General features: G+C 33.6%; 1 protein-coding gene across 1 annotated transcript in view; it reads right to left on the bottom strand.

The window, feature by feature from the left end:
- Positions 1 to 26,853, bottom strand: part of LOC119831631 (ceramide transfer protein) — a 32,282-nt gene continuing 5,429 nt past the window's right edge. The window contains exons 7-12 of the mRNA XM_038355062.1: positions 8,848 to 9,030; positions 6,638 to 6,744; positions 5,399 to 5,520; positions 4,897 to 5,078; positions 4,081 to 4,204; positions 1 to 3,202 (exon numbers count right to left, since the gene is read on the bottom strand). Of these exons, the coding sequence (XP_038210990.1) occupies positions 3,075 to 3,202; positions 4,081 to 4,204; positions 4,897 to 5,078; positions 5,399 to 5,520; positions 6,638 to 6,744; positions 8,848 to 9,030 (846 nt within the window). The 3' untranslated portion in view covers positions 1 to 3,074. The remainder of the gene's footprint in view (positions 3,203 to 4,080; positions 4,205 to 4,896; positions 5,079 to 5,398; positions 5,521 to 6,637; positions 6,745 to 8,847; positions 9,031 to 26,853) is intronic.

Below are 26,853 nucleotides of genomic sequence, written 5' to 3'. Positions count from 1 at the left end.
TAAATTTTATAACATTTTATTATAAACAATTTTTAAAAAACATATTGATAACCTATCACAAAACAGAAATCTTGCATGAGACCATATTCATTCAAGGAAATTATTTATAATCCTCACAGCTACACTTTTGGACATTTTAAATAAACTGCAAATAAATCATAGATTTTAAATTCAACACTGTATTGGCTCTTTATACGAGGATAGAAGCTTCTAGAAATAAAAAAATGTGTAACTTGTTTTGTTCCTTAACAATATACCATATATAGTACACAACTTGTAAAGCATAAAGTATATGACAATAATTTATTTGCACCAAAAATGTCCATAAGTCGATTTCAAGACAGGTCAAACTGACAATTGCAAGAATAAAATTAAATGCAATACCTCTTGCCCATAATGTGATTTAGTAACAAATAGTACCAATTATTATATAAACATAGAATGCATTTGAGAAATAAATAGCATACAAGCAGCTAAGTAAAAAACACAGCTTCATAAATTTATTCCAGCACTAATTTCAAGATGTAACAATCTGTTGTTGCAAGAATATGGAATGTTAAAATAATTATAAAAATATTCCACCCCATAAGTGGTTTAAAACCAAGTATTTAAAATTAAAGTTTAATTGTTTGAGTTTGAGAATCTGTTTAATTTTCATACTTAGCTGCTCATATGGATCTTTGATCTTCAAATCATTACTTCGAACTCAGTAAGACTATACGCTGGAATAAAATTAAATAATATAATATATTAAGTATAAAACTATAAGGTGCCAGAATAACAGGGAGTATTGGTTAAACGTGATATATTTTAACCATATTAATCACTTTGTACTGACTATATTTTCTTCTATGGCATCAATACATCGACTTTTCTCTTTTAAGTTTATTATTCCACGCAATCAACACAATGTGTATTGTGAATAATTATACATAATAATTATCCAACATATTTACTAACGTAATATAAACAACTAGGCTCACAAAGTTCGTCAAAAAATATTTGCGTGTTGTATAAAACATTCAACGAAATAAACATTTTACTTCGTGTGAGTATTGTTCAAAAGCGCTCATTTTATAAATCTGCCTATTAGACGCGGATTCTAAGTTTTGCTTCAGACACTATTTGAGCCTGATTGTGAGTTTAGATGTTTATTATACGTCAATGGAAATATAAAGATGAAGATTGTATTTTATGCAACAAAAATTATTTCTGGATAAATTATAGAAATAGCGTTATCGACACAATTTATAAATATTATATTAAAACAACAAATTATACATTGGAAAATCGCGAATTTACTCCGCAAACTTTTTGCAAGATTTGAATGATTATCGCTTGGCTCTTCTTGGATTGTATTAATTATAGTTAAAAATTTAAACAACGTATTTTACAATTAAAGCGATATTTTACAATTTTCACAATACACATGTGATGTATGAAGTATGCAAACATACTCGCGTATTAATGTATTAAAATAAAATATATTTCACCTGTACAAATGGAATGAAGATCGGTGTTTAACTTGTTTATATAAATTATGTTCTAACGAGTGCTGATATGATGGCCCTACGTACGTAAGTACTTTTAATTCGACTGTTTTATGTAAATTCTGACGATACGATGTAAAATATATTGAGCATATATTTTATTATTAAATAAATGAAAAATTAACAAACAGCTGGCTTCCACATCCTGTTAAGATAATTCCCTCTGTGAAATACAGAAATGACTCGAGAATTTTCAGACGTAAAAATTTATAATCAATAAATTAATTTTTTAATTATTAATTTTTATAAAAGATGTATTTGAAATATACTGTTTTCAAGAATTGCTGTTGGATTTTTAAAAATTGGTAACTCTCATAATTTTGATTGGTGGCCTATTATCACCCGAAGATAAGAAAAAATTAAAAAGACAATAAATATATAGTTTACCCTAATATATCATAAACATTAACACGAACGATTATACAAAAAACAAAAACTTCCTATGTGTGTATATCTGCCTTAGTAAATATTTTATAGAAACAACTATATTTTATATATATCATAATATTTTCCCATAAATGTTCTTAGAAAACAACATAAAAAATATAAATAAATGACTGCCGTCATACAAAATGTTGCCAAGGCCATTTTTCTAAACAAATGTCGCATAATGTTATATCTGTTTTGTTCCTATTTAGACAAGGACATAAAATGTACGCCTAAACGTGTGAGAGAGACAAAAAAATATGTTGAACGTGTCACAAAAATACACTCGCTGATAATATTCGAGTGTTATCTTAAAACAAATACAAATTTATTTACTTTAGAGTTTTGATTATTTAATAGTTATACTGAGAAAGTGTCGTGGGTAAAGATAATTATTTTACCAAAAACAAGATATTTCAGTATAGTAAATATATTTATATATCGACAAAACTACAATATAATCATTTATTAACTAGATACAATTGATTTATACAATATTTTCAATATGGATATAGAGAATTCTGTACATAGACATCTAATGATCTATACATACATGACCCTATGTATATCTTAAATGATATACTTACAGTCGCGTGGGCACTATTTGTTTACTTTACAAGACAATTCTACAGATCTATTAGAACATTTGTAATATTATATACAGATTTACTAAGTTTGTAATGTGTATATATTTTAAAATATACAGGAATAGATAGTTTTTAATATCACATCAAAGGAATTCAATTGCAAAAAAGACCAAAAAATTATAACTACATTTGTGTGTCGAATAATGTTTTATATGTATTAAAAAATTCATTTATCTAAGTGTTTTGATGAAATATTAAAAACGCATCGCATATAACAGTATTTGTACCTCTATCATCGCATCTCGCTCACAAAGAATACACACTGGAAGTTATCGTCACTATTACATTTACAATTATCAAAGGGCCATTTGGATGTTTCAGCCATACATTCGTATGTGTTGTGACATATTGAGTCTCGAATTACCCTGAGAAAATGGTTTCGCCACCCACACGTATATGAAATTCCGTCGCACTATAGGCTTTAGCCTAATCCAGGTATGGGATTGGTGCGCTAGATAGCTAGCGGTTTGTCCCGGCACTGCTCGACTACGTAGTTGGTGAACCGTTTGAGGAACTTCGGGTACTCGCGCTTGTACACGGCCCTGAGGACGCCGGCTGGCGCCCAGCCGCCGGGGTTCACTGGAAAATAAAACGATATAACGATAAGTAGATCGATTTTGAAAATGTACACTTCAAAATTCAACAGATTGTTTATTTCCAATAATCTGTTGAATATAAGTTAATAAAATGTATTTTTGAATAACGAACGTATTTTAGTTTATAGTCGATTATGGTTATCTATTGGCTGAACATTGGAAACATTTATTTATATTTCGCATCGCTTAAAGGACATCGTCATTATTAACGAGGCAAAATACATAGATTTCCGTTATAGCATTGTATATATTTGGCATATATATAAGGCCAGATCGCAATTTAAATAGAAAGCCAAACAAATCGATCGAGAGGCCACTTTTACGACGTACGTTTAAAATTTTATTTAATATACATTCAATTATTTTGATACAATAGAGTAGGTACATATACTAAGTATTGGATCTTAATGAGCTATTTTCGAACTTTATACGATACGATAATCGAAACGATGCAAACAATTATTAATAAGGTCAAATAACTAGAAACCTATTAGTAAATGGCTGGATTTATAACAGAATTTTAATGAATCACGCAACGTCGGCTACTATGGTCAGTGACTTTGAATTGCGATATTTTATTGCTGTTTATTATAATTATATTGAATTATCACATCGACAGATCGCCTAGTTTAAATTTCATTAGCCAAATACTACCATCTACTAAAAACCATTATCATCAACCATATAATAGTAAGTACATAATCTCAAATCTAAATACATAATTAACTTCTATTTAATGCTTCCTCCATCTGATTTCTACCACAAATATATTATATTTTTCATTTTTAATAAATAATGGAATAACATATATATTTATATTTTCCTTTTTAATAAATAATGAAATAAAATAACAGTACGCACCCGTGCTACAGTACGCGATGCTGGTGGTGATGTTGTCGCGGGTGGGCGGCTCGTTGTCCGGGAAGGTGGAGCGGCACGCGAGGCACACCGTCACGAACAGCCGGATGCACGCCCCCGTGTTCGCCTGCAATTGGTTGTTCAATTATTATTACTATTTTTTGTTTGTATTAGGGTTAATTACGTCATATGTTAAAGGGGGTTAAGAGGGGGTTAAGGGGGGTCAAAACCTTTGTGACGTCACATGTTAAGACTTAAAATATTATGTACTACTAAGATGCGAAAATGATCTAAATTTACTTTTTATTATGTACAAACTTTGGAAAACGGTTGCGTGTCATAATTGGGGAGGGGGTTCGTAATATGTGGCTGTGAAATTTGGTTTTTCATAATAAGTATGTAAGATTATACATTTGTATGGGCAGATTAGAGTTACTAAAAAGATGAAAGAAGAAAGATTTCCAGGATTCTGTTTCGTTATGATTAATTTATAGTGTAATGTGTAGACTGTACACTTGGGAACATCTGGCAGAGAGTATAGATCGTAGACTATAAGTATATGGTGTAGAGCATAGGGAATACAGCGTAGAGCGTATAATGTAGAGCGTATAGTGGAAAATGTCGAGCGTTGAGTGAAAAAGGTAGAGCGTTGAGTGGAAAATGTAAAGCGTTGAGTGGTAAATATAGAACGTAGAGTGGAAAATGTAGAGTGTAAAGCGATAATGTAGAGCGAAAATAAAGAAAGTATAGAGAATAGAGCAAATAGCGTAGAGCGTCAAGTACAGCTAGCGTATAGAATATAGAGCGTCGCTCACACACCGGATAGTCCCGGTGCGCGGTGGAGTGGTTGGTGACGGCGTACGTGTTGCGCGGCGCGGCGCGCACGTGCGACCAGAACAGCGCGTCCCGCTGCGACGCCGGCCAGATGCGCTTGAACGTCTGGTGGAACACCAGCGTGTCCGACGACACGCCCTCCACTATGTTCATCGTTTCCAGCGTCGCTGCAAATGTACAAGTCGACAGAACTTTAAGTACTACATAGTATGAAGTTATTTAAAATAGAGTAGTTATTTGTAAGCAATATTGGAGTGATGTTGTACGAGTACAACTATTGTACGAATAAGTGAAAATAAAGATATTATTAGTAGTTGGTCTATTTATGGTTTAACTCTCTCAAATACATAGTTACATGGTTTTCAATACAAATATTAAGTTCCCTTTCAAATATCTTTGCAATTACATTTATCCAAAGCCAGTGCACAACAAATGACAAAAAGTATCTAAAAAATAAATAAAACGATTAACATTAAAATATACTCACTCTCCCACTCATATCGATATCTCGGGTTGAAGAAATAGTGGCACATTTCGCGGGCGGACACGCCTCGCACTTTGTGCATCGCCTTCAGCGGGTCCATCACCATACCGTCTACCTCCATTTCGCTGTACAAAGAAAAACAAATATATATTGTTAATTACTTATTTGTTCATTGAGAAGCAGTCAGTCATTTGTGCGTCGTATATTAAATGCATCATCATCAATCATATAATACAAAACTATATGTCGAATTACTTATTTTTGAAACGACCCTGAATAGCCTATTTTATTCATGAAATATGAATTAAAATATGTGTAATAGTCAGTAACACAAGACCCTGATTTGATAGCTGTAACGATAAAAAGAAAATTTAAATACAAGTTTATGGAAAACTATTTCACTTCCTGTAGATTTTTTATATTTTTTATTGAGGATAAATCAAAAGGGCCAAATATTTATTTATTCCTAGAAAAATAAAATGATAATGATTGCATTACGCACTAACATAAAATCAATACGATTAAATATACGTAATACACATTAAATTTATTTCCATACTTAATAGTTTGTGCGTGTCCATTGATACGATCAAACGTCACATCAGCATACATAAGAAATTAGACTGTATTGGATTTACATAATCCAATTACATTTAAAAATAATACTCATTTTACGTGTCCCATCTCCTACAATCCTCGTCTGGTAAAGACAATTCGCCTTTTTATGAATTATTTTTTGTGTTAGCTCTATTAACCGATATTTTATTAATCTCAATACAGTACTAGTTACTGCATTGTAAATGTTAATACATTTTCATTGAAGAAGAAGTTTAAGAAAGCATCTAAGTGACTTACTTACTTTAACTGTATTTACTTTCAGTATGAAACTGAATGGTTTTTTTAATTCATTTTTATTTTCAAACAGTAACTACTCAAAAGTCTAGAATACCTAATGAAAATCTTTGACCTTTCGTCATTAACGACCAATACACGTATTATCATATAATCGAATTATGACACGCGATCAAAACAAGTCCGACCCTTAGCACATTCAAAATAATTTCAAAGTCAGTTAAAAATAACAATGTTCGTGTAAATAATTAATTATGAAGTGTGATCTTCAAGAATTTGCCTCCAAGCGGATGTGAAATTCCAACCTAATCTAAAATGTTCAAACATACTGTTTATTATTAACATAAATGTATTTCTATGTAAATAGAATTAACCGTAGCATGTACATACCGACGGTACATCCTCATATCGCCTTCTTCAGCGAACAGCTGCCACCCGATCTCTCCGCCGACGCCCTCGAACGCGGCTTGTATCTGTTCAGTTGATATCCTGTCGATCTGTCGAACACATCATGCTCATATACTAAACTATATACATGTATATGTATGGTACTAGCTGTTGGCCGTTGCTTCGCCCGCGTGGTCTAAATAATTTTTCATTGGAATGAAGCATCTTACTGCGGAAGTATGTACGAAATTAAAATTTTTATACACACATGCGACAACCCTTTTTTTTAAGTGAGGAAATCTTATCGCGATGAGGTCACAGTAAAAGAGCCATAACGCAAAATTCGTGTTGTGGCTCTTATGAAAACGCTTTAGAATATAAACTCCAATACCTCAATATATATAACAATATAATAATAAATATACCAAAATTCCTACATTGTAAAATGTTTGCTCTACGTTAGTTCCTTTTATTTTATTGCAAAACCAATCATTTTAAATGAAAGTTATGTCACTGTCAGTTGTGTCGGTAAAAAATCTAATCGATCCATTGAAATTCATTATACGGCACTTAATAGGAAAATGTTAGTTAGTACACGCAGACGTCAAATTGGACAATTATTGCTCACTCGTGTATACGAAACATACTATTAGAACTTTTAGAAATTAACTGTCTTAAATCGCAATGCATTCATAGCCTTAAACGTATCGTAAACTTCGTATCCTTACTAATATTATAAACTAGCTGCGCCTCGCGGTTTCGCGTCTGGAGTTTTAAGGCTAGAGAGTGACGTACATTTTACCGCATTAAAACATCTCTTTTCCCCTGGGTAGATCCATTATGATGCTCATTTGAATCACTCCGAAATATTATAAAAAATCCAACAGATGGCGCTATATTAAAAATATGACAGGTATGCAAGCTGTTACTTTCGTAGACCACGCGCAATATATCCTACATTGTAGATTATTAGTTAGAGAAATTGCCGCGGTAAAAAAAGATCGAATGATAGCTTTTGTGACATTATCAATGTCCAAGCCTATATCACTTACGTCCTGTTCATTGCCTCCGAAATCATTTGAATAATTTATCGATTTATGCATGCGCATGCATAAATTTTACTCGAATATCATGTACATTGTACAATGCGATTTTTGTTCTTTTGTGTAAAGAATTGGTAAGTAATATTAATTTAATATAAATATGTTCGTTTCATTTATTAAACGCAACGAATCATCTCGGCTTTAAATAACCGTTTTCTATAAAATATAGAATAGTTAATCGTTTTTTAAAGATGTATGTGATAGTTATGTTATGTAAGGCAGTGGTGGCTCAGTGGTGAGAACCTCGGACTTCAAAATCGATAAGTCGGGGTTCGAGACCGGGCGAGCGTGCAGGAAATAAATTGATTTTTCAATTTATCTGCGCATGTGGATAACATCACCACTGCTTAACGGTGAAGGAAAACATCGTGAGGAAACCGGCATGTCCAAGAATTAAAAGTTCGACGACATGTGACATCTGCCAACCCGCACTTGGCCAGCGTGGTGGATTATAGCCTGAACCCTCATAGGAGGCCTGTGTCCCAGCAGTGGGAACATATATGGGCTGATGATGATGATGATGATGATGATGATGTGATAGTTGGAAGATAAGAGACCTATTTTATACATTTTTCGACATTATTTCACGCCTTCTTATCGATGTAAAATATGTTTGCAGATAAATACAAAGTAAATATTTTTATCTCAAGTGTAACCCACATTTGCAAAAAATTCATTTTCAAAATTATTTCAAGATTCAATTTGTTTAAACTTTTTCTCAGCGGCCGTTGCTGAAAATCAATAAATGCCTGTATTTCTTACGACAATTGCAAGTAATTTATATTATATCCATGCATGTGTATCAACTAAAAAAAAATCTGCCAACAATTTCATCGAGCCGGTAGCCAATTCATTCTGAACATGACCATAAATCATGTGGTAGTCGAGCACGCTTCGGCACAAATTGGGCCAGCTCGCACCGGGGAAGTACCACACCCCCACAGAAAACCGGCGTGAAGTAATAGCATGCTATTGTGTTTCGTACGGTGAGCGGGGGAGCCGGAGGCCCATATCCTTTCCCTTACCCTTTCCAGTCCTTTCCTTTATTCCTCTCAACAATCCTTCCCTAATCTATGACATAAAAAAATCGAAAGCAACATTCCCACATACCTCAGGCCACAGCGGGTGCACGGTGAGACGATTATCAATAGCCGGCGGGGGCAGCTCCACCTCATCGCGCGTGACCTCGGCCGGCGAGGACACCCTGGCGCACCGCTCCTCCTCCATTTTATCGAAGCCGGTCTCAACTGCATCGTAGAACTCGTCGTCCGGGAGGGTTGAGTGCGGTCCCTCCTGCGGGCAATGGAATTGTTCAGTTAAACGGAAAAATTGTTTGGGGGTTGGGAGTCAATGGATATTAAGATTTTTAAATTGTCTTGAAGTAATTTTTTCGTGGTTAGCTCTTAATGAAACGAGAAGATATTTAAGCTCTATATTAAATATGAAGGTTAAATACCTTCATATTTTCATATATCTTGGAAACAATAATTATTATATTTCATCAAAAGTTTATTGAAATTTCGTGTTTACGACTGGTTTCATATCTTTTAGCAGATCACCACTAGAGACCTCACCAATCAACTGTATAAAATTAAAAAAAAAATCACATATGCATTATCCGCTATTATCCAGAACCATTGCCTAAATGGCATTTAACATATCCTAAAACATAGCAAGAGCAGCACACATACCAACACGTGAGGACTAAAGAATTTAGAGAAAACGTTAGATCGCACCACCGCAGATCATAGCCGTATCATTTCATATTACATAACAACTGTAACATGCAATTCTGTTCTCGTGTTACTGGTCTGATTACATGACATGCACTTTTATTTATTATTTAATATATCATATTACATTTAGTATGATATATTTAATAAAATTCTGCAATGTTTATCTTTAACATTGTTTGTTGGATTCATATGCCAATGAAACAATTAATTACTGCGTAATATCAACAGTCGGGCAGATTTATTCAATATGTATGACGTATGTGTCGACTGATTAGAGCAAACGTTAAATCAATCCAACTTTGACATTAGACTAGACTAACTGAAGAAGAAATGGTGCCGAAGTACAAAATACCACGCCAGCAGCAGCTTAGTGTCCAGTGTATACATTAATGATTCTTTAATATAAAAGAGGTCATCGACGTTCTTAGAGGGGAAGGGGGTCATTCCAGATTTCTATAATGGGACCAAAGGACAACAATTTCAGATTCAAATACAAAAAAGATCAGGTCAATCGGTGGAATCTTCAAAACCTATACATAACATCTGTATGTGCATACGAAAAGCCATAGAAATTCTTGACTAACAAAGCTATGAACTTGATTCTATCAATGCAACATGAGTCACGGTTAAGACAATAATTAATTGTATGCGGGGCGCCAGCAACCTACATTCGATTAAGGACAAATGGTGTAGAAACCATTTTCACTGATTGCACTAGCGATGTCGTCTAAACGCGTATAGATTAAAAAATATATATTTCGAAATAAGTGTTGAATTTGTTTCAATGGTCGATTTTCTATATGGACAAGTGGGTGATCAGCCTTCTGTTCTTCAAATTGCATCCATCCATCCTACTTTATGAAGGGACTCTTTCAAGTCATGGTACATCTTTGTTTGATAATAATTCATTTCATTTCAAAAAAAAAATCCTTAATGTTGAATTTCAGTACTTACGAAAGCCTCGCATGTAATAGATACATTTTCACTCGATTTCTCTTTAGAGATATGCAAGCGTATCAACCCGTGTCATGTGCTTTTAACCAATGTCACGTGTTTTTAATTAAACATCGAAATCACTTCATATGATTGGTATATTTGACTAATAGACATAATTGTAGATCATAAAGATCTTTCAGGAATTAAACGATTAGTCAATCAATTTTAATCCAATAAAAAGTACACCAAATTATTCATAATAATTCATCTGATGATAAACATAACGGAAGTATTTTCGAACAACAATTATTAAAATTAATGAATTGATAATGGTAGCAATTATTTATAATAGGAAGCGAAAATCTGCATTTGATGCAATCGTAATATAATAATACAAATGTCATAATAATAAAGTTATAAAAAATCACCTCGAAAAAGGACGTATGATAAACCGAAAATGTTCGCTGATTAATATTAATGGATCGTTCAATGAGGGACTACAAAACCACTGGCCACCGGATTCAAGTGTTGGTAATAGACGAGTTAGTATAATGGGAGAACTATTTCGGGGTCCCTCAAAGCGTTCAGTGTCCACCATGGCAAAAAATTGGCGTACGTTCCGCATTTATTATTGAAATATTTGTTACATAAAAAATATAAGAACACCATCAAATACAAAAATATTTCTAGAAAGAATTATATAATTGAGGATAAGCCACCGGTCGACTATAATTTTTCTGTTCATAAGGACATATAACAGAATGTAACTAACTACCTACGTATATTATTGCGTTTATATTTTCGCTATACTCAAGTGGGATTTAGATAAGTAATTAAGTTTCTGGATTATAAACAAGGTCAAAGTCATACGGTAAAAATATGTTTCTATGATATCGTTGATGCAACATATAGGGAGAGAGAAAAGAAAGGAGCTATTGTTTTTTTTTTGTTTCATGTTTATTGTAGAAATTAAAAAAAAAATTGTAGTGATTTTTCTATACTGTTTACTTATTTCTAAATAATGTTTTTTTAATAAAGTAATACGTTTTACCTACGTACGTAAAATATTTTAACGCGTGTAATGTATGCGTGGTTGATTTGGCCAGCGTGCTGGATTATGGCCTGCACCCTCATAGAAGGCCAGCAGCGGGAACATATATGGGCTGATGATGATATGTGCGACGAGAACCATTACTTTGACCGTTTATATAGTTTCATTAATTGAAAGAACCATTTTTTACTTATTTAGCATATTACAATGTAAACTGTTTTTGTGATTGCAACCTCGCATGATATCTAATTTGTTATTTCTTAGTGTTATATGTTATCATCTCATTTCCTTTACAAATACTGAATGATAAATACGTTTGCTAACATGAAGCAAATATTTGAATGGTATAAAGTGTAATATACAAAATGTTATTATGCAGATGGAAGTTAACAAACTTTCACGATATGTATTCCCCGTCACGAGTACAACTAAACCTAAGTAGTTGGAAATTGTTGAAATGCGATGAATATTAAATCAATAATTATCTCTCGAACTCATCTTGGATTTAAGCGGTAATATTAAATCTATCATAACACCTTCATTATACATAATGATACGAAACACAAGAATTTCTTCAATATTGAAGATGATTTTCAAAGCAGAAAAAATGTGGTATGTAGGTCGATATTGTGAATAAATTTTTTGTTGGTTTCCGTCGCACGTTTTCAATTTAACATTTCACGTAGAGCAATATTCAATAGCTTATGTTCTAAACTCCGAGAAATTCCGTTTCCCATAATAATATGCAATTGTTCATAAACTTATATATAGTAGTCGCAACCAATTTGGAGCGGGGGGCGAGTCAAAAATTATTAAAATTATTCATGAAAATTATTGACGGATTTTTTTTATCATGATTGTTCATAAATAGCGAAGCTCACATATTTCTGATTCAAAACAAATTCAAAATTCAAAAAAAAGAAAACCGTTTTATATTCAGATAATAAATATATAATATAAACCCGTAGATCACGTGTCGTCACAACATACACAACATAATACGAATCCAATACGTTACAACCAACGAAGGGTAGTTACTCCCACTGTGGCGTGTCCATCATCACCCAATGACGTCACAACCACACCCTTGAAAGTAAAAGCCGGCGCGACATGCACCAATAGTCAATACCCCTTGATAACGAAGCTATTTTTAGCGTGAATCAGACATATTCGACATTTTACTATCATTAGGTACTCGAATTAAATTGTAAATTAAAAATCTACAAATCACATTTTTTCTAATTTTTTTTGATACATTTATTTGTACATTCTATTGGAAAATAACCTCCACTTCGGTCACTATATCTTTATGAATTGAAATGCTTGTTGATAAAACAAAAAGAGAAAACATAACCCATGCCTAGATATATTATGCATAACTATCTCAATTCTTAAATATGACCATGGTCCACAGGCACCATTTCTACGTATCGTCCTAAGGTGTCAGCACATAATTGGTAGCGTAAACTTTTTTAGCCAGACAATAGAAAAAAGAAGAGCGAAAGTGAACGTCCCCAAACACAACATAGATTTTATCAATCGAATAATAATAACAACAATATCTACTTATGTGGAGGCATCCTTAACCTTTTCCATTAAAAGTGTGCGTCACAGAAGTCATAAATATCGAATATTCAACACTAATCGGTTTATACTGTCTTAAAGATCGTCATAATATTTATTTTTAATCAGTGTCCATTTATATTGACAAGACTGTAAACGGATTACCGCGTACGCTTCAGCTCTAACCATGAAACTGAAGTCAAGGTTACGGTATCAGTTAACCAACAACACATTAATGCAGAGAGCGCTTTGTTCCACCAAGTATTGCGAATTAGCACATCAAAGCCGATGACGTCACACCAACAAAACGCCTCCGACCATTGTATCACTTATCGGAAATGGACTAATTTCGCTCTGTTAACCGCACTAAACAGTTCCATTAGCGGCCGTTAACTTTCTATCGAACATAACCTTTCGAAATGGATTTACTAATCCTTGGTAATTGCTTTGATATTTTATAATTTCTAATAATAACATTTATAGTAAGGATCGTGGAATTTAACTTATTTAGACAAATGGGATTTGCTTATCATAGATATTAAATAATTAATTTTGCCTGCAGCAGGTAAGGGTTCGTCCATGAATTACGTGAGGCGTGTTTTGAAATTCTTCGACCATAAAAGGCTATTTTATGACATGCAATAAATTTCTGCTCATATTGAAGAATGTTCAATACTTATCAAGGACACTATCAAAATCAATATGTAATTGAATCGTATCAATCCATGCAATCTATCCGCACACAATACATTATGTAAACAGCTGTACAAATGAAGAGAATATATCATAAAACCAAACGTGCCTACGTACCGTCTACATGGTGCACAAATGAGCGACTCCGACAAAAACGGAATACACGCGTAATGCCCTGACCCCGCCGACAAAGGGATGGGTAAACAAATGACAGCCGTGACGTCACAGTTACCAAATGAACCCTCAAATAACAACTTCCAAGCTGACAGAATATATTGAAGAGCAAATTACACGTCATACCAAAAAAGTGTGTCACTTTGTTAGTAAAGTAATTTTGTTTTCGATAAAACGTCCTTAATATTACATTTTCCTTTTAGACTATGTTAACTTTGTTATTATTCGGTTTTTATAGGATTTATATAAATTACACGTTTGCATCACAATTCACTAGATACAATACGTGACTGAAATTTAGAATCTATATTCCTCTCAATGTGTAAGACGATGTATTTATTCAATTAGACTTATTCAATATTAATAATTAAGGAAGTCGAGCACGTTGCGGCACGATTTGGCCAGCTAGCTGGGGAAGACACCCCACACGAGACAGCAGATCGACGTGAAATAGTAACTACTGTGTTTCGATATGAAGACATAGTACTACGAACCCTACTTTTCAACAAATGAAAGGTTGGATCAAGATTGGATTGCATCAATCACACAACGAGCAAAGGGCTAACGCAATAAACATCGAAGGACATGTTATAAAGATACCACAGCTCTGAAGCTTCAACCTAGGTGTATTAGAAGAGAACATGTACCACGTATGTATGGAAGTAATAAATTCAAACAATCATTATTTTTACTCTGAATCATATAGAAGAACCTATAATTTATACATCTACTGAAGTCAATTAAGAGCCTTCAATGTTACATCAAATAAGATAACGGATAAAAACCTTAAGCCAAGCACTAAAAAAGAGTATTACTGAAATAACATCTTGTTACATTAAGATTACAAAAAACAGAACAACAATCAACATTTCATCATAGTTGCTGATTAGCTCGAATATTGACGAAATGAGGACGAAAGTAATGTTGTTGAGTAAATATATGAAATATCAGACAAAAGTACAATTTTTAAACTTTCGCATTATAATCATTAATATTGGCTGGAAGCGTTTTTGACACAGCCCCCATGCGAGATAGAAATTAATAGAGAAAGAGCGAATAATTACAGGAAGCGGGGCCAATCATAACCTCGTCAGGCACGCAACGTCGATTATAAAGTCTGGGTTATAAATCACCATCTATTAAATCATAGACTTACAAATTTTACGAGGTAATCCATCTTGTATATCGTTACTACAGCTAATATTCTTATATCATAATAGTATATTGTATATGTATATCAATGTTTATAATATATTGAGGTCTCTGTATCATTTTCTATAGAGCAGAAAAAGATACAGAGCAATATCAAATGTATACTACATACCATCTTTTTTATTCAATATAGTGCAACTAAGTTTATTTACAGATTAAGTAAAAGGATACAGGATAAGTAAAAGGATGATGATGGATAAAAGAATGGACTAGGAAGTGAAAAGGAGAAGGATACGAGCCTGCGGCTCCCCCACACACCGGACGAAACACAGTGGCTACTATTTCACACCTATATTCTTTGGGGACGTGGAACCTTCCCCGGTGCAAATAGCCCAATTCGTGAGGAAACGTTCTCGACAAATTAAAAATTATGTTAAAACTGAATGAGCACATTAGCAGTTAAATAAAAATTAGATAGAGAGATAATATCACAAACATATTTTCATAAACCTAGTTTTAATGTTGAAAATATAATTATATACTTTAAAACATTTTACACTTGCCGCCCACAATCGAAAAACAATATATTTTTATAGATATCTTTATTTTTCCCAGCACGAAGCTTTTTACACATCTGAAACGGGTAATTTCGATCGCCTCTTCGAAAAAATATCTGTTAATAGTCTTCTCTCTCTCTGTTGCTTCAGCTATTTGTATAGCTGCTATAACTGTCTCTGTTGTTCTTCAACTAGTTGTTGTTGCTGCTTATGCAGAGCCATGCACAGTTCACGTTGGCGTTCGCCCTGCTGCTGGCACTCTGTCTGTTTTTGCTGATATAGTAACCTTTTGTAGATTAACTGCTGTTGTAAATTACTGATCAATTCTTGGTACTGTTTGGTTTCGTTAACCAGGTGTTCATATTTATTTGCACACAGTGTTGATAGAGAATTCGAATTGTATAGGCACAATTGGCCCACGCAAAATTCACAATTCCCAATTTGTATAATGGAAAATAAAATAAGCAAACGATACATCTTGGTATGATTGAAAACTATCGAATGTTGAATGCGCTACATCTTATCCTGTTTATAAGTAAATTGATACATAATTTATGTTACTAATTTATTTCCCTTATCAAATTCATAATTTCTTATTTATAAATTCCGACTGAATAGTGACATCTGATTTGCAATGTATATTTCGATGCAATAATTAATGTTATTTATGAACAGAATAAATTGAGGGCTATGACCTCTTCTGATAGCAATGTTATATTCGATCTCGAGTCGAAAGTAGAACTTAGGTCTACATTGGAATCTGAAGCAAAATGCGCAGTATTATGAGTTGTGTGTGAGTTTATTCCGTCCTCACATCATAAATATCGAAAAAAAATCTCAACCCGCATAACTAAATTAACGGCAGATTAATCCATGTATTCATTGACCAGAATCATTCATGAATACATTCAGACCACTAGGCTATCCTTGCAGCCCAACTCTTGAATAATCATTTAAAATACTTACTCCTATTAAATCGGATCAAAAAAAACCCTCATAACACAGTAAAAAAATTGTCATACTCAAAACACTGCTAGTGGTGGTATAAATAGAAAGTTATATCATGATTGGACACCTACAATCGCGAAAGAGCAAAAAGAGTTGACGCAATAAACATCGAACGACGTGCAATAAAGATGCCGAGCAAAAGCAACATTAACTCGTCTACCATGACGAGGGGTGCCGCTGATAGCCTTCCCTAATGCCGAATGACGCAATAGCCGATCCCTGGTTGCTATGCACGGTGTGCTGTGAATAAGGGACGATCTAAGACGTGTACGACAAAACATTGTAATAGATATTGAAATAGAAGGTGTCAACGAATTATATTTTAACCAACTTTAAAAAATAATGAAGAGGTTACCTCATAACATTTTGCTAGGTGAACTGATTTTCATGATTTTATTTTTTATTTGAAAGCTGATGTCTCCCATTCCGTCCCATTTACATTTGGTCGGACAATTTGAAGGCGGTTTGGTGTTTTGTTTAAAAATAATATTGGCAAAAATTCTTTGTATTCTTTCTTGGCATTAATTCTTGGTATAACCTAGCACTCAGCAGTTAATACACTAACTCGATTATAGAATTAAACACAGGAGCAATACTACTGTAATACTTATATATTATGCATCATCAAAATTGCCTATTCGTTTTAATATAAAGAATGTTACTTATTGAACTTCGCTAACACAACCATCAAAACACTTCATATTACAAACTATTTCGCTACCCACAACTTCCCTCCCTTAATTATCAATAATCAATGTTATTATTAACTAGCTGCGCCCCGCGGTTTCACCCGCGTATGTTAATAATAAAAAGTTGCCTATATGTTATTCCAGTTGTTCATCTATCTACGTACCAAATTTCATTGAAATCGGTTCAGTGGTTTTTGCTTGAAAGAGCAACAAATACACACACATCCTTACAAACTTTCGCATTTATAATATTAGTAGGATAGGATATTAGAAGGATAGTAGGAAGTAGGACTATAGATATTTTTGCTACATCCTCATACAAGCTAGAAAAGAATAATTATAGGAAATGTCAACGGTCTAATCATAATCTAGTCCGGCACGCAACGTCAATTCGAAAGTCTTGGAGATAAATTAACCTCTATTAATTGATAGCTTATATAAATTTAAATATCTAGCAGTTTGATAATATAAAAGTGTCTCTCTGAGATTTCAAAAGAACCATATATTCATAAGTCTTTGTAAACAAAAAACAAATGCATTTCATTTATAATTTAATAAATATTTTTTAAACATTCAGTTGAAACATGCAACTTAATTGTAATCGATGATTTATTTGTGTTGTAAACTGTAGCTAATTATGTTCTTGCCTAATTTCAATTCCGTTTCCAGGAAGGCACAAGAATCCATCAAAGCGTATTTTGTTATTAAATAGTGGAAAACCTGTTGTAACTTATTTAGCTTTTTTTTTCAATTTTCTGTTTTAATTGTCGTTGTTGTTCTTGAATGAATTGTTGTTGTTGCTTATGCAAGGCCAGACACAGTTCACGTTGTTGTTCCAATTGCTGTTTGCACTGATTCTCTTGTTGCTGAAGCAGCAAGTCCTGGCTGATAATTTGCTCTTTTAAATCTCTTATGGTGCCTTTGTAGAGGTCAATTTCGTCAATTAATACGCCCTTTTTATTCACGCACAGTGTAGGGACAGAATCCGATGGGTATACGCACATTTGGCCAATACAAAATTCACAAATTCCAACTTGTAAAATGGAAAACAATAAAAGCAGACGATACATTTTAATATGATTGAAGCCTTGTGAATGTGGTATGCGCTTCTTCTTAGCTTATTTATAAGCAAATTGATACACAGTTCTATAAATTTACGCTCCTTATCGAACGCGTAATTTCTCGTTTATATATACAATCAGGATAGGGACGCGTGATCTAGGTTGTTGCTTGTCTTAAGGGCGTTTCTCACTCAAACAGTAATCAGGATGGACCAAAATAAAACTTCAGTTAATTCTATTTTTCAACGTCTCTCACTAGTTAGAACATTGTAACAAAGAAATTTAGTTACAACTACTTGTAAAAAGAGAAATCGCGTTGTAACGGAAAACGGGTTTTAACTAAAATATATAGTAGTAATAGGTATTACTAATACGTTGCGCTCCTGTAATTTTAATTATATTTTAACTACTCTCATTTATATTAGCAGTGTAAGTGAATCGTAAACCAATACGCACATATAAATTAATAAAATTCCAGGTCAATGCTGACATGAAAATTACATTAAACGCATATAATGTAATTTAATGATAGACGAATAATGAACAAACTGAACACGTAATTTGGACGAATTTTTGTGGCGAACTAATTTGAAGTTATAATTATCTAACACGCTATATAATTATAAAGCCTATTTAATTCGTATTAATAACAACTTATTGTGCAAATTAGTACTTAGTAGAATACAGGTTAGTTTTAAAATAAATGGAAACCAGACTATTGATACTAACCTAACATAACGAATAGACACGAGTGACATTACGAATGTCTACATTAACAATAACTGCTTACTACAATATATTTTATTACCATTATTGGATCTCCATGTCACTAGATATTTGACACTAGATAGGGTTTCTTTCTATTAATCATAAATCGTAAATCTATTTGGACTAATCAGATTTACAATTTATGTTCTATGTCACATAATTTAAATAACGCCAAATGATCCGAATCACCATCCTTCACTACCCCACACCGACGGCAATATAGCGCAAAACATCAAAATAAATATGCAAATACATTAAGATATTATTGTATTTAGTACATCAGTGCAAGGAACTCCACCATCGACCAGTCGACCTAGGTAAAGTCCACGTTCACACAGCGAAACGTGCAGCGACGTATTATATAATCGGCAAAAAATATTCCTCACAATAATTATTGCTACAAAAAAACTGTAACGCTTTCACTTTAATGTTGGTGGTTTTTTGCAAGTCATATACAGATACGATTTTTTTTTTCGCTTTCGTATTGTGTACTGTTCTTACAGTGGCATTTTTTACTTTGCGGTTGTCAGAAACAAATTTCAACCGTTTTACTACTCTCTCTTATGTTTTGATTTTGAATGGTATGAGACATCATTCCATTTATCTTCACTAGATTTATTTATTTTGCAATAATCCTACTAATACTATAAATGCAAAAGTTTGTAAGGATGTGTGTGTGTTTATTGCTCTTTCACGCAAAGACTACTGGACCGATTGCAATAAAATTTGGTACGTAGACAGCTGGACTAGTGAAATAACATATAGGCAACTTTTTATCCCGATTTTCCTACGGGATACGGACTTACGCGGGTGAAACCGCGGTGCGCAGCTAGTTATAGAAAAAGAACAGATAATGCCATGAAATAGCATTCAAAGCGAAATCAAGAGACTGATGAAATATTTATTCAAGTTATTTTTGTATTCCGTTGAGGAAAAATAATAAAAATGGTGCTATTTATGTGTCAGAGTCTCTATCCAAGACTAAATCGAGTTATCACTCTGAATCTAGTACTGAGGGATACTGTCGCGGTACTAGGAAGTACAGTTGGCCTCACATACATGACTAAAGATTTCCCCATAAGGGTTAGGAGTGCTAAATTCACTAACTTAAATCAGAACATAATAGCAAATATGTACAAAAATAAATTCAATATCATTTTTGCGGGCTTTGTTTCAATTGAATCTTTTGTCTATTTCATATGGCATTTTTTTTTAATAACAAACGAAAAAGCAGTCCAAGCTGGATATATTCAATAATACTACTTTAAATGGATATCATCTATAACAAAATATATCAATTATTACATCTTTAACATAGAGACGAAACTGGTTAGTTTGGGGTTTGAGAATGAGACCTTGCTAAGCTATCTATTTTTAGGTATCAAATCATGTGAAATACATATTATGAGCATCAAATTTTTGTTATGAAAATTCGTAAAATAGATCCAAAGTAGGTCGTATATGTCTGTACTATTATTTTAAAAAAGCAATACCGGTTAAGCGGTAAAATGTATATAAGTACTCGAAAACGCTTCAATTACAATTATGTACATAAAATTACCTTTAAACTGGAGTTATGCATTATCACCTAATATGTTTTTCTGTGAAAGTTAATCATTTTAAAGTCACAAAAGAGTATGGATACTAAAAACGAATTATTTTAATCGTTATTTGATGGACGTTACCTATTTATATAACTAACACATGAATCTTCCGCGAACTTTTTTTTATAACAGAAATAGTGCCGTGATTCGTGACCCTTTTCAGTCTCAATCTGTTGATCAACTTCCCCTTTTATGACTAATCAAAGGAATTTAAAAATAATAAAGGATCCACGATATGCACGTTAGTCACAAAATCAGGTGAATTTAATTGTACAAAACAGTTGATTCATTGGATAATGATCATGTTTAACGCCACTTGCAACACATCTTAACCATGAATAGAATAAAAAAGAAGAGAAGACACAACAGCTCCCTCGTAGGTTAAGGCGCTCTACCTTAGACCATATCTTAGCTTACCAGCAAGCGAGTTCACGTTCAAGGTATTTCACTTCCCTATCGTCCGTCAAAAAAAGTAATGGATCAAAAAACCGTATCAATGAATATATTCTTCGGTTATAATGCGACTGTTACACTTTAAATTCTTTATTTTGACTTTACAATACTTTATCTTATATATAAAATTCTCGTGTCACAGTTTTCGTTGCCGTACTCCTCCGAAACGGCTTGACCGATTCTTATGAAATTTTGTGTGCATGTTGAGTATGTCTGAGAATCGGCCAACATCTATTTTTCATCCCCTTAAATCATCAGAGTAAGGCAGAACAGCGTTTGCCGGGTGCAGCTAGTACCTTATAAAACGTACAATCGCTCACAATGAGTGCATATCTTACCTAATATCATAATCATATATATTTACCTACTACATTACGCGCAGCTTTGCTGGCATGGACTATAAAATGCTGCACTTTGTGGACATTCGCACAAGAGGCAGTATAACTTTAGATGCACACACCATAGAAATATTTATATTTTGCAAAAAACCTATTGACAAACTTATACAACCATACCTCTTTTAATTAAATATTCGCGATTGCTTTACCCGTTTATATGTTCGGATAGCCACACAAAAATGTTTAAAAATAAAAGTGACCCCATGAGTTGAACCTAATATTAGTCTATACTCCGTAGCCATTTTAAATTATATCGCTAATAAGCGATAAGTTCGACTTATGTACTATATGTCTCTTTCTTTTGTATACAAAATAATTGGCAAAATTGTTTATTTTTTGGTGTGGTTTATTTTTTAAATAAAATTCATAAATAAATTTCTGAGTCTATGTTTGTCACTAAACTAAATCCTAAACGACTGTACCGCTTTAATGAATTATTTGTGTCTCTTGAGGTTGATTCGAAAACGGTTTCGATTAAAACACGATTTATAGTGTACAAGTAACAAGCAAGCGGATCCGGGGCGAACAGCGAGTAAAGTAATGAAACTATAGACATCCAGTCAAACGCGAGCGGGACACAGGTGTGTCGGTAAGTGGGTCACGAGCAAACCGGCTGGTGACGGATGCCTCGGCTCACAACTGCAAACTTATTCAATTCCACCATTGTAAATGTACTTGTGAGGAACAAAATAGATATATGTAATGTTTTATTGAGTTCAGCGAACTTGCATTTATGATAATGCATATTTACATTGCGCCTGGATCAGTATTGTCTAGAAGTTTGTGGCTTTATTGTGTGAGGATTAAATATCACCGTTTGTGAACATTGCTGCTTACTTAAAACTAAAACAAACTATTATTTCCATATCTTCTTATATTCAGGAAAGTTTTGCGATGGTTCAAATTAATATTTTAACTGTAGCAGTCATGGAAGGAAGCCTGTGTTGCCCGGATTTATACGATACCTCCAAAGACAACATGGCAGCAACAAGTGGAGATAATTTCAAGATAAAGTGTCAATCTATTTATAACTCATGAATAATAAATTTAGTTTTAATTCTATGATGAGTAACACAATAACGTGAATAAAACGTTGACACTTGTACAAATAAGCATTGCGTGATACATGCACTGAATGCATTCAACAACGTGTAAGGTGAACGACCTTCGCACGCCCTAAATTTATAATGCTCTAGGAAAGATATCGAGCTCTTACGAGATCACTGCTAAAACCATTAGACTATGGTGACAACCGCACTGTCGTTATCAGCGATTAATAATGTGACGTAATCCATTCAGTGATCAGTCACAGTTGTTTACGAAGTGTGCTCATGTAATTCTTATAATTTCTACTACGTCTCCTTGGCTCATCGGTAAATGAATCAGTACGATAAAACACAATGGTTTGTTGATCAGATCTATATTTAAGAATGAACTTCCGTTCGAGTCAAGGTCAGCTTTAGATTTATAGCACGATATATGTTTATATATCGTCGTTTACGAGACCAGTCTATTTTGAAGATCAAAAGATCACAGCGACCAAAATGTCGCTTTGTAAACAGTCTCATATAATTAATTTAAGATTATATAATCATGCTTTGTATTAACTGCAACAAGATTGCATTTGTCTCGTAAACCTGCTAAGTGTCAATTATATTGGCCTTAATTTGTCATAATTAACACTAAGTTATCAAAAATAAAATTGCTTTCTTAAGCGCTTGGTAGATACACGAACGTTTTATAATCATAAATCAAACTCTTCAATTTCATATTACCAGTATAGATTATGATTACTCACCCGAAAGATGTTACATTATTTATTTGCATAAAACACATTTAATGTTACTCGTTGTAATTATATAAATATTTAAGATATTGAGAATTATATATATCTTACAGTCCTTAAATTACCTCCTCAATTAATTATTATTTAATTAGGGGTTGAAGGACCACAAACATTTCTCGAAATTGAGACAATTTTTTTTATGTAAAACTAGCCTTCACCCGCGACTTCAATTGCGTGCGTTTTGTTAATTTAAATCATTTTCGAATCCATCTGAAGATAAACAGAAATTTCTCACAAAATCGGTCCAGACGTTTACGTGAGATTCAGTGCCAAACACACGCACTCCATAAAAATTCAGTGACGCTAAATCGACAAGACACTAAAACACGTACTAGCAAAAAAATCCATTCATTTCTTAAATTAAAAGCTAAACATTCCTTTAAAATCTTGCTACATCAGCATATATCGATACCTAACCACAACCAATACTTCTATAAGCGACCCTCTATAACATTATAAGAACCAATACATCTCGCACATCAAAACAAGACCCTTACGCCCTACGGCATTCCAGTAACAGATTACAAACCAGAATCACGCAACCGGCCGTCCCGTTCGAACCCGTTACACATCCGAAGCGGGAATAGTTGTCGACTCATAAATAAACTAACTTTCGGGGAATGAAATGTTTCATTGCGGTAAAAAGTAGAAAATGAAATATCTTCAGGCAAAGTAATCGTATCAAACAATCGAAGGACAAAAAAATTAACAAATATATAATAGCATAATATTAATACGGATGACTATACTTCCCGTTACGAAAGGGACTGTCCCAATATACCTGCTAGAATCCTACTATCCTACTAATATTATAAATGCGAAAGTTTGTAAGGATGTGTGTGTGTGTTTGTTGCTCTTTCACGCAAAAACTCCTGAACCGATTGCAATGACATTTGATACGTAAACAGCTGGACAACTGGAATAACATATCGGCAACTTTCTATCCCGATATTCCTACGGGATACGGACTTACGCGGGTAAAACCGCGGGGCGTAGCTAGTACTCCACAAATCATTGCAGAGGTCTAAAAATGTCCACTATGACTATAAATGTATTTAAAAATATTACCCAAGCATTTTATGTGATGCATAAGGCCGGGTTCCCACTACGCCGGACCGGCAGATCTGCCGCGCCGGTTTATCTGCCGGAAGGGCTAGTGGCTGTACAATTTATATGAAGCTATTCACATTATCCCGGGTCCGGCTTTTTTGCCGAGCCCGGCATTTTTACCGAGCGTTTTGTCACTACGACTTGCCGGTAGAACGACCGGGACCGGAGTAATGTGAACGAGTTTGTGCCGGTTTAGACATATGGCTAATCTTTGTTCTGGGCAAATACATTCTCTGAAACTTGTATCTCGTACTCTTATGTCTAGGCGTCCCAGTAAATCGTCAAAAGTGGTTGCTGTCATTCAAAAATAATTGAAGAACTTTGATTCGTCTCTTCTAAGTTCACCCATTAATGTTTAAATGTTCCAAGTGAAAATCTTTCCCGTAAAATAGGGTGTACCCAATGTTTTCTTTTATTTTGTCTTCTATTAATCAACTTCAATTCAAGCACTTTCAAAGCTGACTGTCTGAATTTCTTCCGGGATCCGATCTAATGTGAACACTCTGTCCGGCGTCCGTTTTTCGGCAGATCTGCCGGTCCGGCGTAGTGGGAACGCTGCCTAACATAAGACAGTAACAGATAATTGCAATGACGTACGTTATCACTTTCTTTTATTTTATTTTATGGACATTTATAAATTATTTAATATGAATAAGGGTATATCGCTCATGAATCAAGAAACTGATTTATGGTAAAATAAAATCAAAATACATTATTGTAACATTATAGATTACCATCGAGCATGGAGAATTGTTGCTACGAATTCAATGGCATAATATAAACGTGAATGCATTTATCTGAAATCAGGTCAGCTAAAGGCCTGACGATGTGCATATGAAAGCTATTTCCTTTTCGACTCGACTGCAGTTGCATTAACATCTTATCGGAGCATCTAAGATTAAATACGCGTTCAATTTTCGACACCTATTATTAGTAATATTAAAAAAAATAAATATATATAATAAATTAAATAAAATGTTTAGACATTTCTCAAATATATCTCAATTTCACGAATACATCTAAACTGTAGATACGAATTCCTGGAGCTAATAATAAAAAATATTAATGAATAACGAATTAATTAACAACTATATTCGCATTAGTGTCCTCGTACACTGTTTCAATTAAAAATTAATGGATATGACGAAGCATACGGTCTTGTAATTTTTGGATAAAATTTGCACTTTTCATTATTTTCATCTCAATTCCATACAAACTCTCTTTCAAAACAACAACCGTGACATACGCGCAGTGCAATGAATGCACTGAAAAAAAAAAGGCGTCAACGCACCTGACGTTGGTTCTTCTTGAAAAGTTTGAACTTCATGACGCAGCACCTATATAGTACTAACTATCATCACCATATAATTTCCACGAGGGCACAGAAAGCACCGTATTAAGAGCACACAAGATGAATTTACTGTAACGTAAACAAACTAAAATAAAACACGTGGAGTGCGGACTGCACACGAACGACCGCCTAGCGCGGACGATTGGTAAACTCTGAATTTCTTAACGTATATCATTACGTCGCGAGCGTATGTAAACCATACACGGCTAACGTTTCGTTGGCATTCCTCGAGGGTTTGCGAGAAATGGTGTACACTTGCATTATTGTGTATCGATTGTTACATAATCGATCTAATGCATAACGCAGACCCCATGGTCAACCCGCGTAGGGTACATAAAAATCAAAGTTATGTCATCATATAGACATATAAAACTTTATCAATAAAATACTTTACATGTTAAAACAATTGCGTGGTGCATTCATGAATATCTTAAATGCTATATTATACTTCCAGCAGTACATTTTTGTAAATATAAATGACTCAAAAAGATGGAGCAAAAATGAACCTTATTTCATGACCAAGAAGGTTTCTTCAAAAACAATATAAGAAAACTGAAATCTCTCCGCAGCACAATAGCCTTACAGTGGCCTACTGCCATCAAGCGTAACAAAAGCGTTGTCAACGCCTTCATTAGACAAAAGAAAAACACAATAGTTTAGTGTATGTAACAGAAAATACCTACTCCGAATTGTCTCATATGTCTAGAGCAACGTATAACATATAAGTGCATAAATATTCCTGAAAATATATAGTATAAAATAGATTTGCATGTCAGTACCGCATATTTTATAACCGCAATATGCGAGAGAGATAATCACAAAACAGAATTATGTATAAAAAACATGATATGTGAGATTTTTTTTTTAATTTTTTCATTTTTAAAGATTAAACATGCAATATTATAATTTTCTACAGATTACTGATTTACCTTTTTTCCAAGCGCACTTTTAGGTTTACCCAAGAAT

The sequence above is a fragment of the Zerene cesonia genome, chromosome 14 (genome assembly GCF_012273895.1).
Source record: "Zerene cesonia ecotype Mississippi chromosome 14, Zerene_cesonia_1.1, whole genome shotgun sequence".
NCBI classification, from domain to species: domain Eukaryota; kingdom Metazoa; phylum Arthropoda; class Insecta; order Lepidoptera; family Pieridae; genus Zerene; species Zerene cesonia.
The sequence above is the reverse complement of the archived record's forward strand: the minus strand, read 5'-3'. Positions and strand labels throughout refer to the sequence as shown.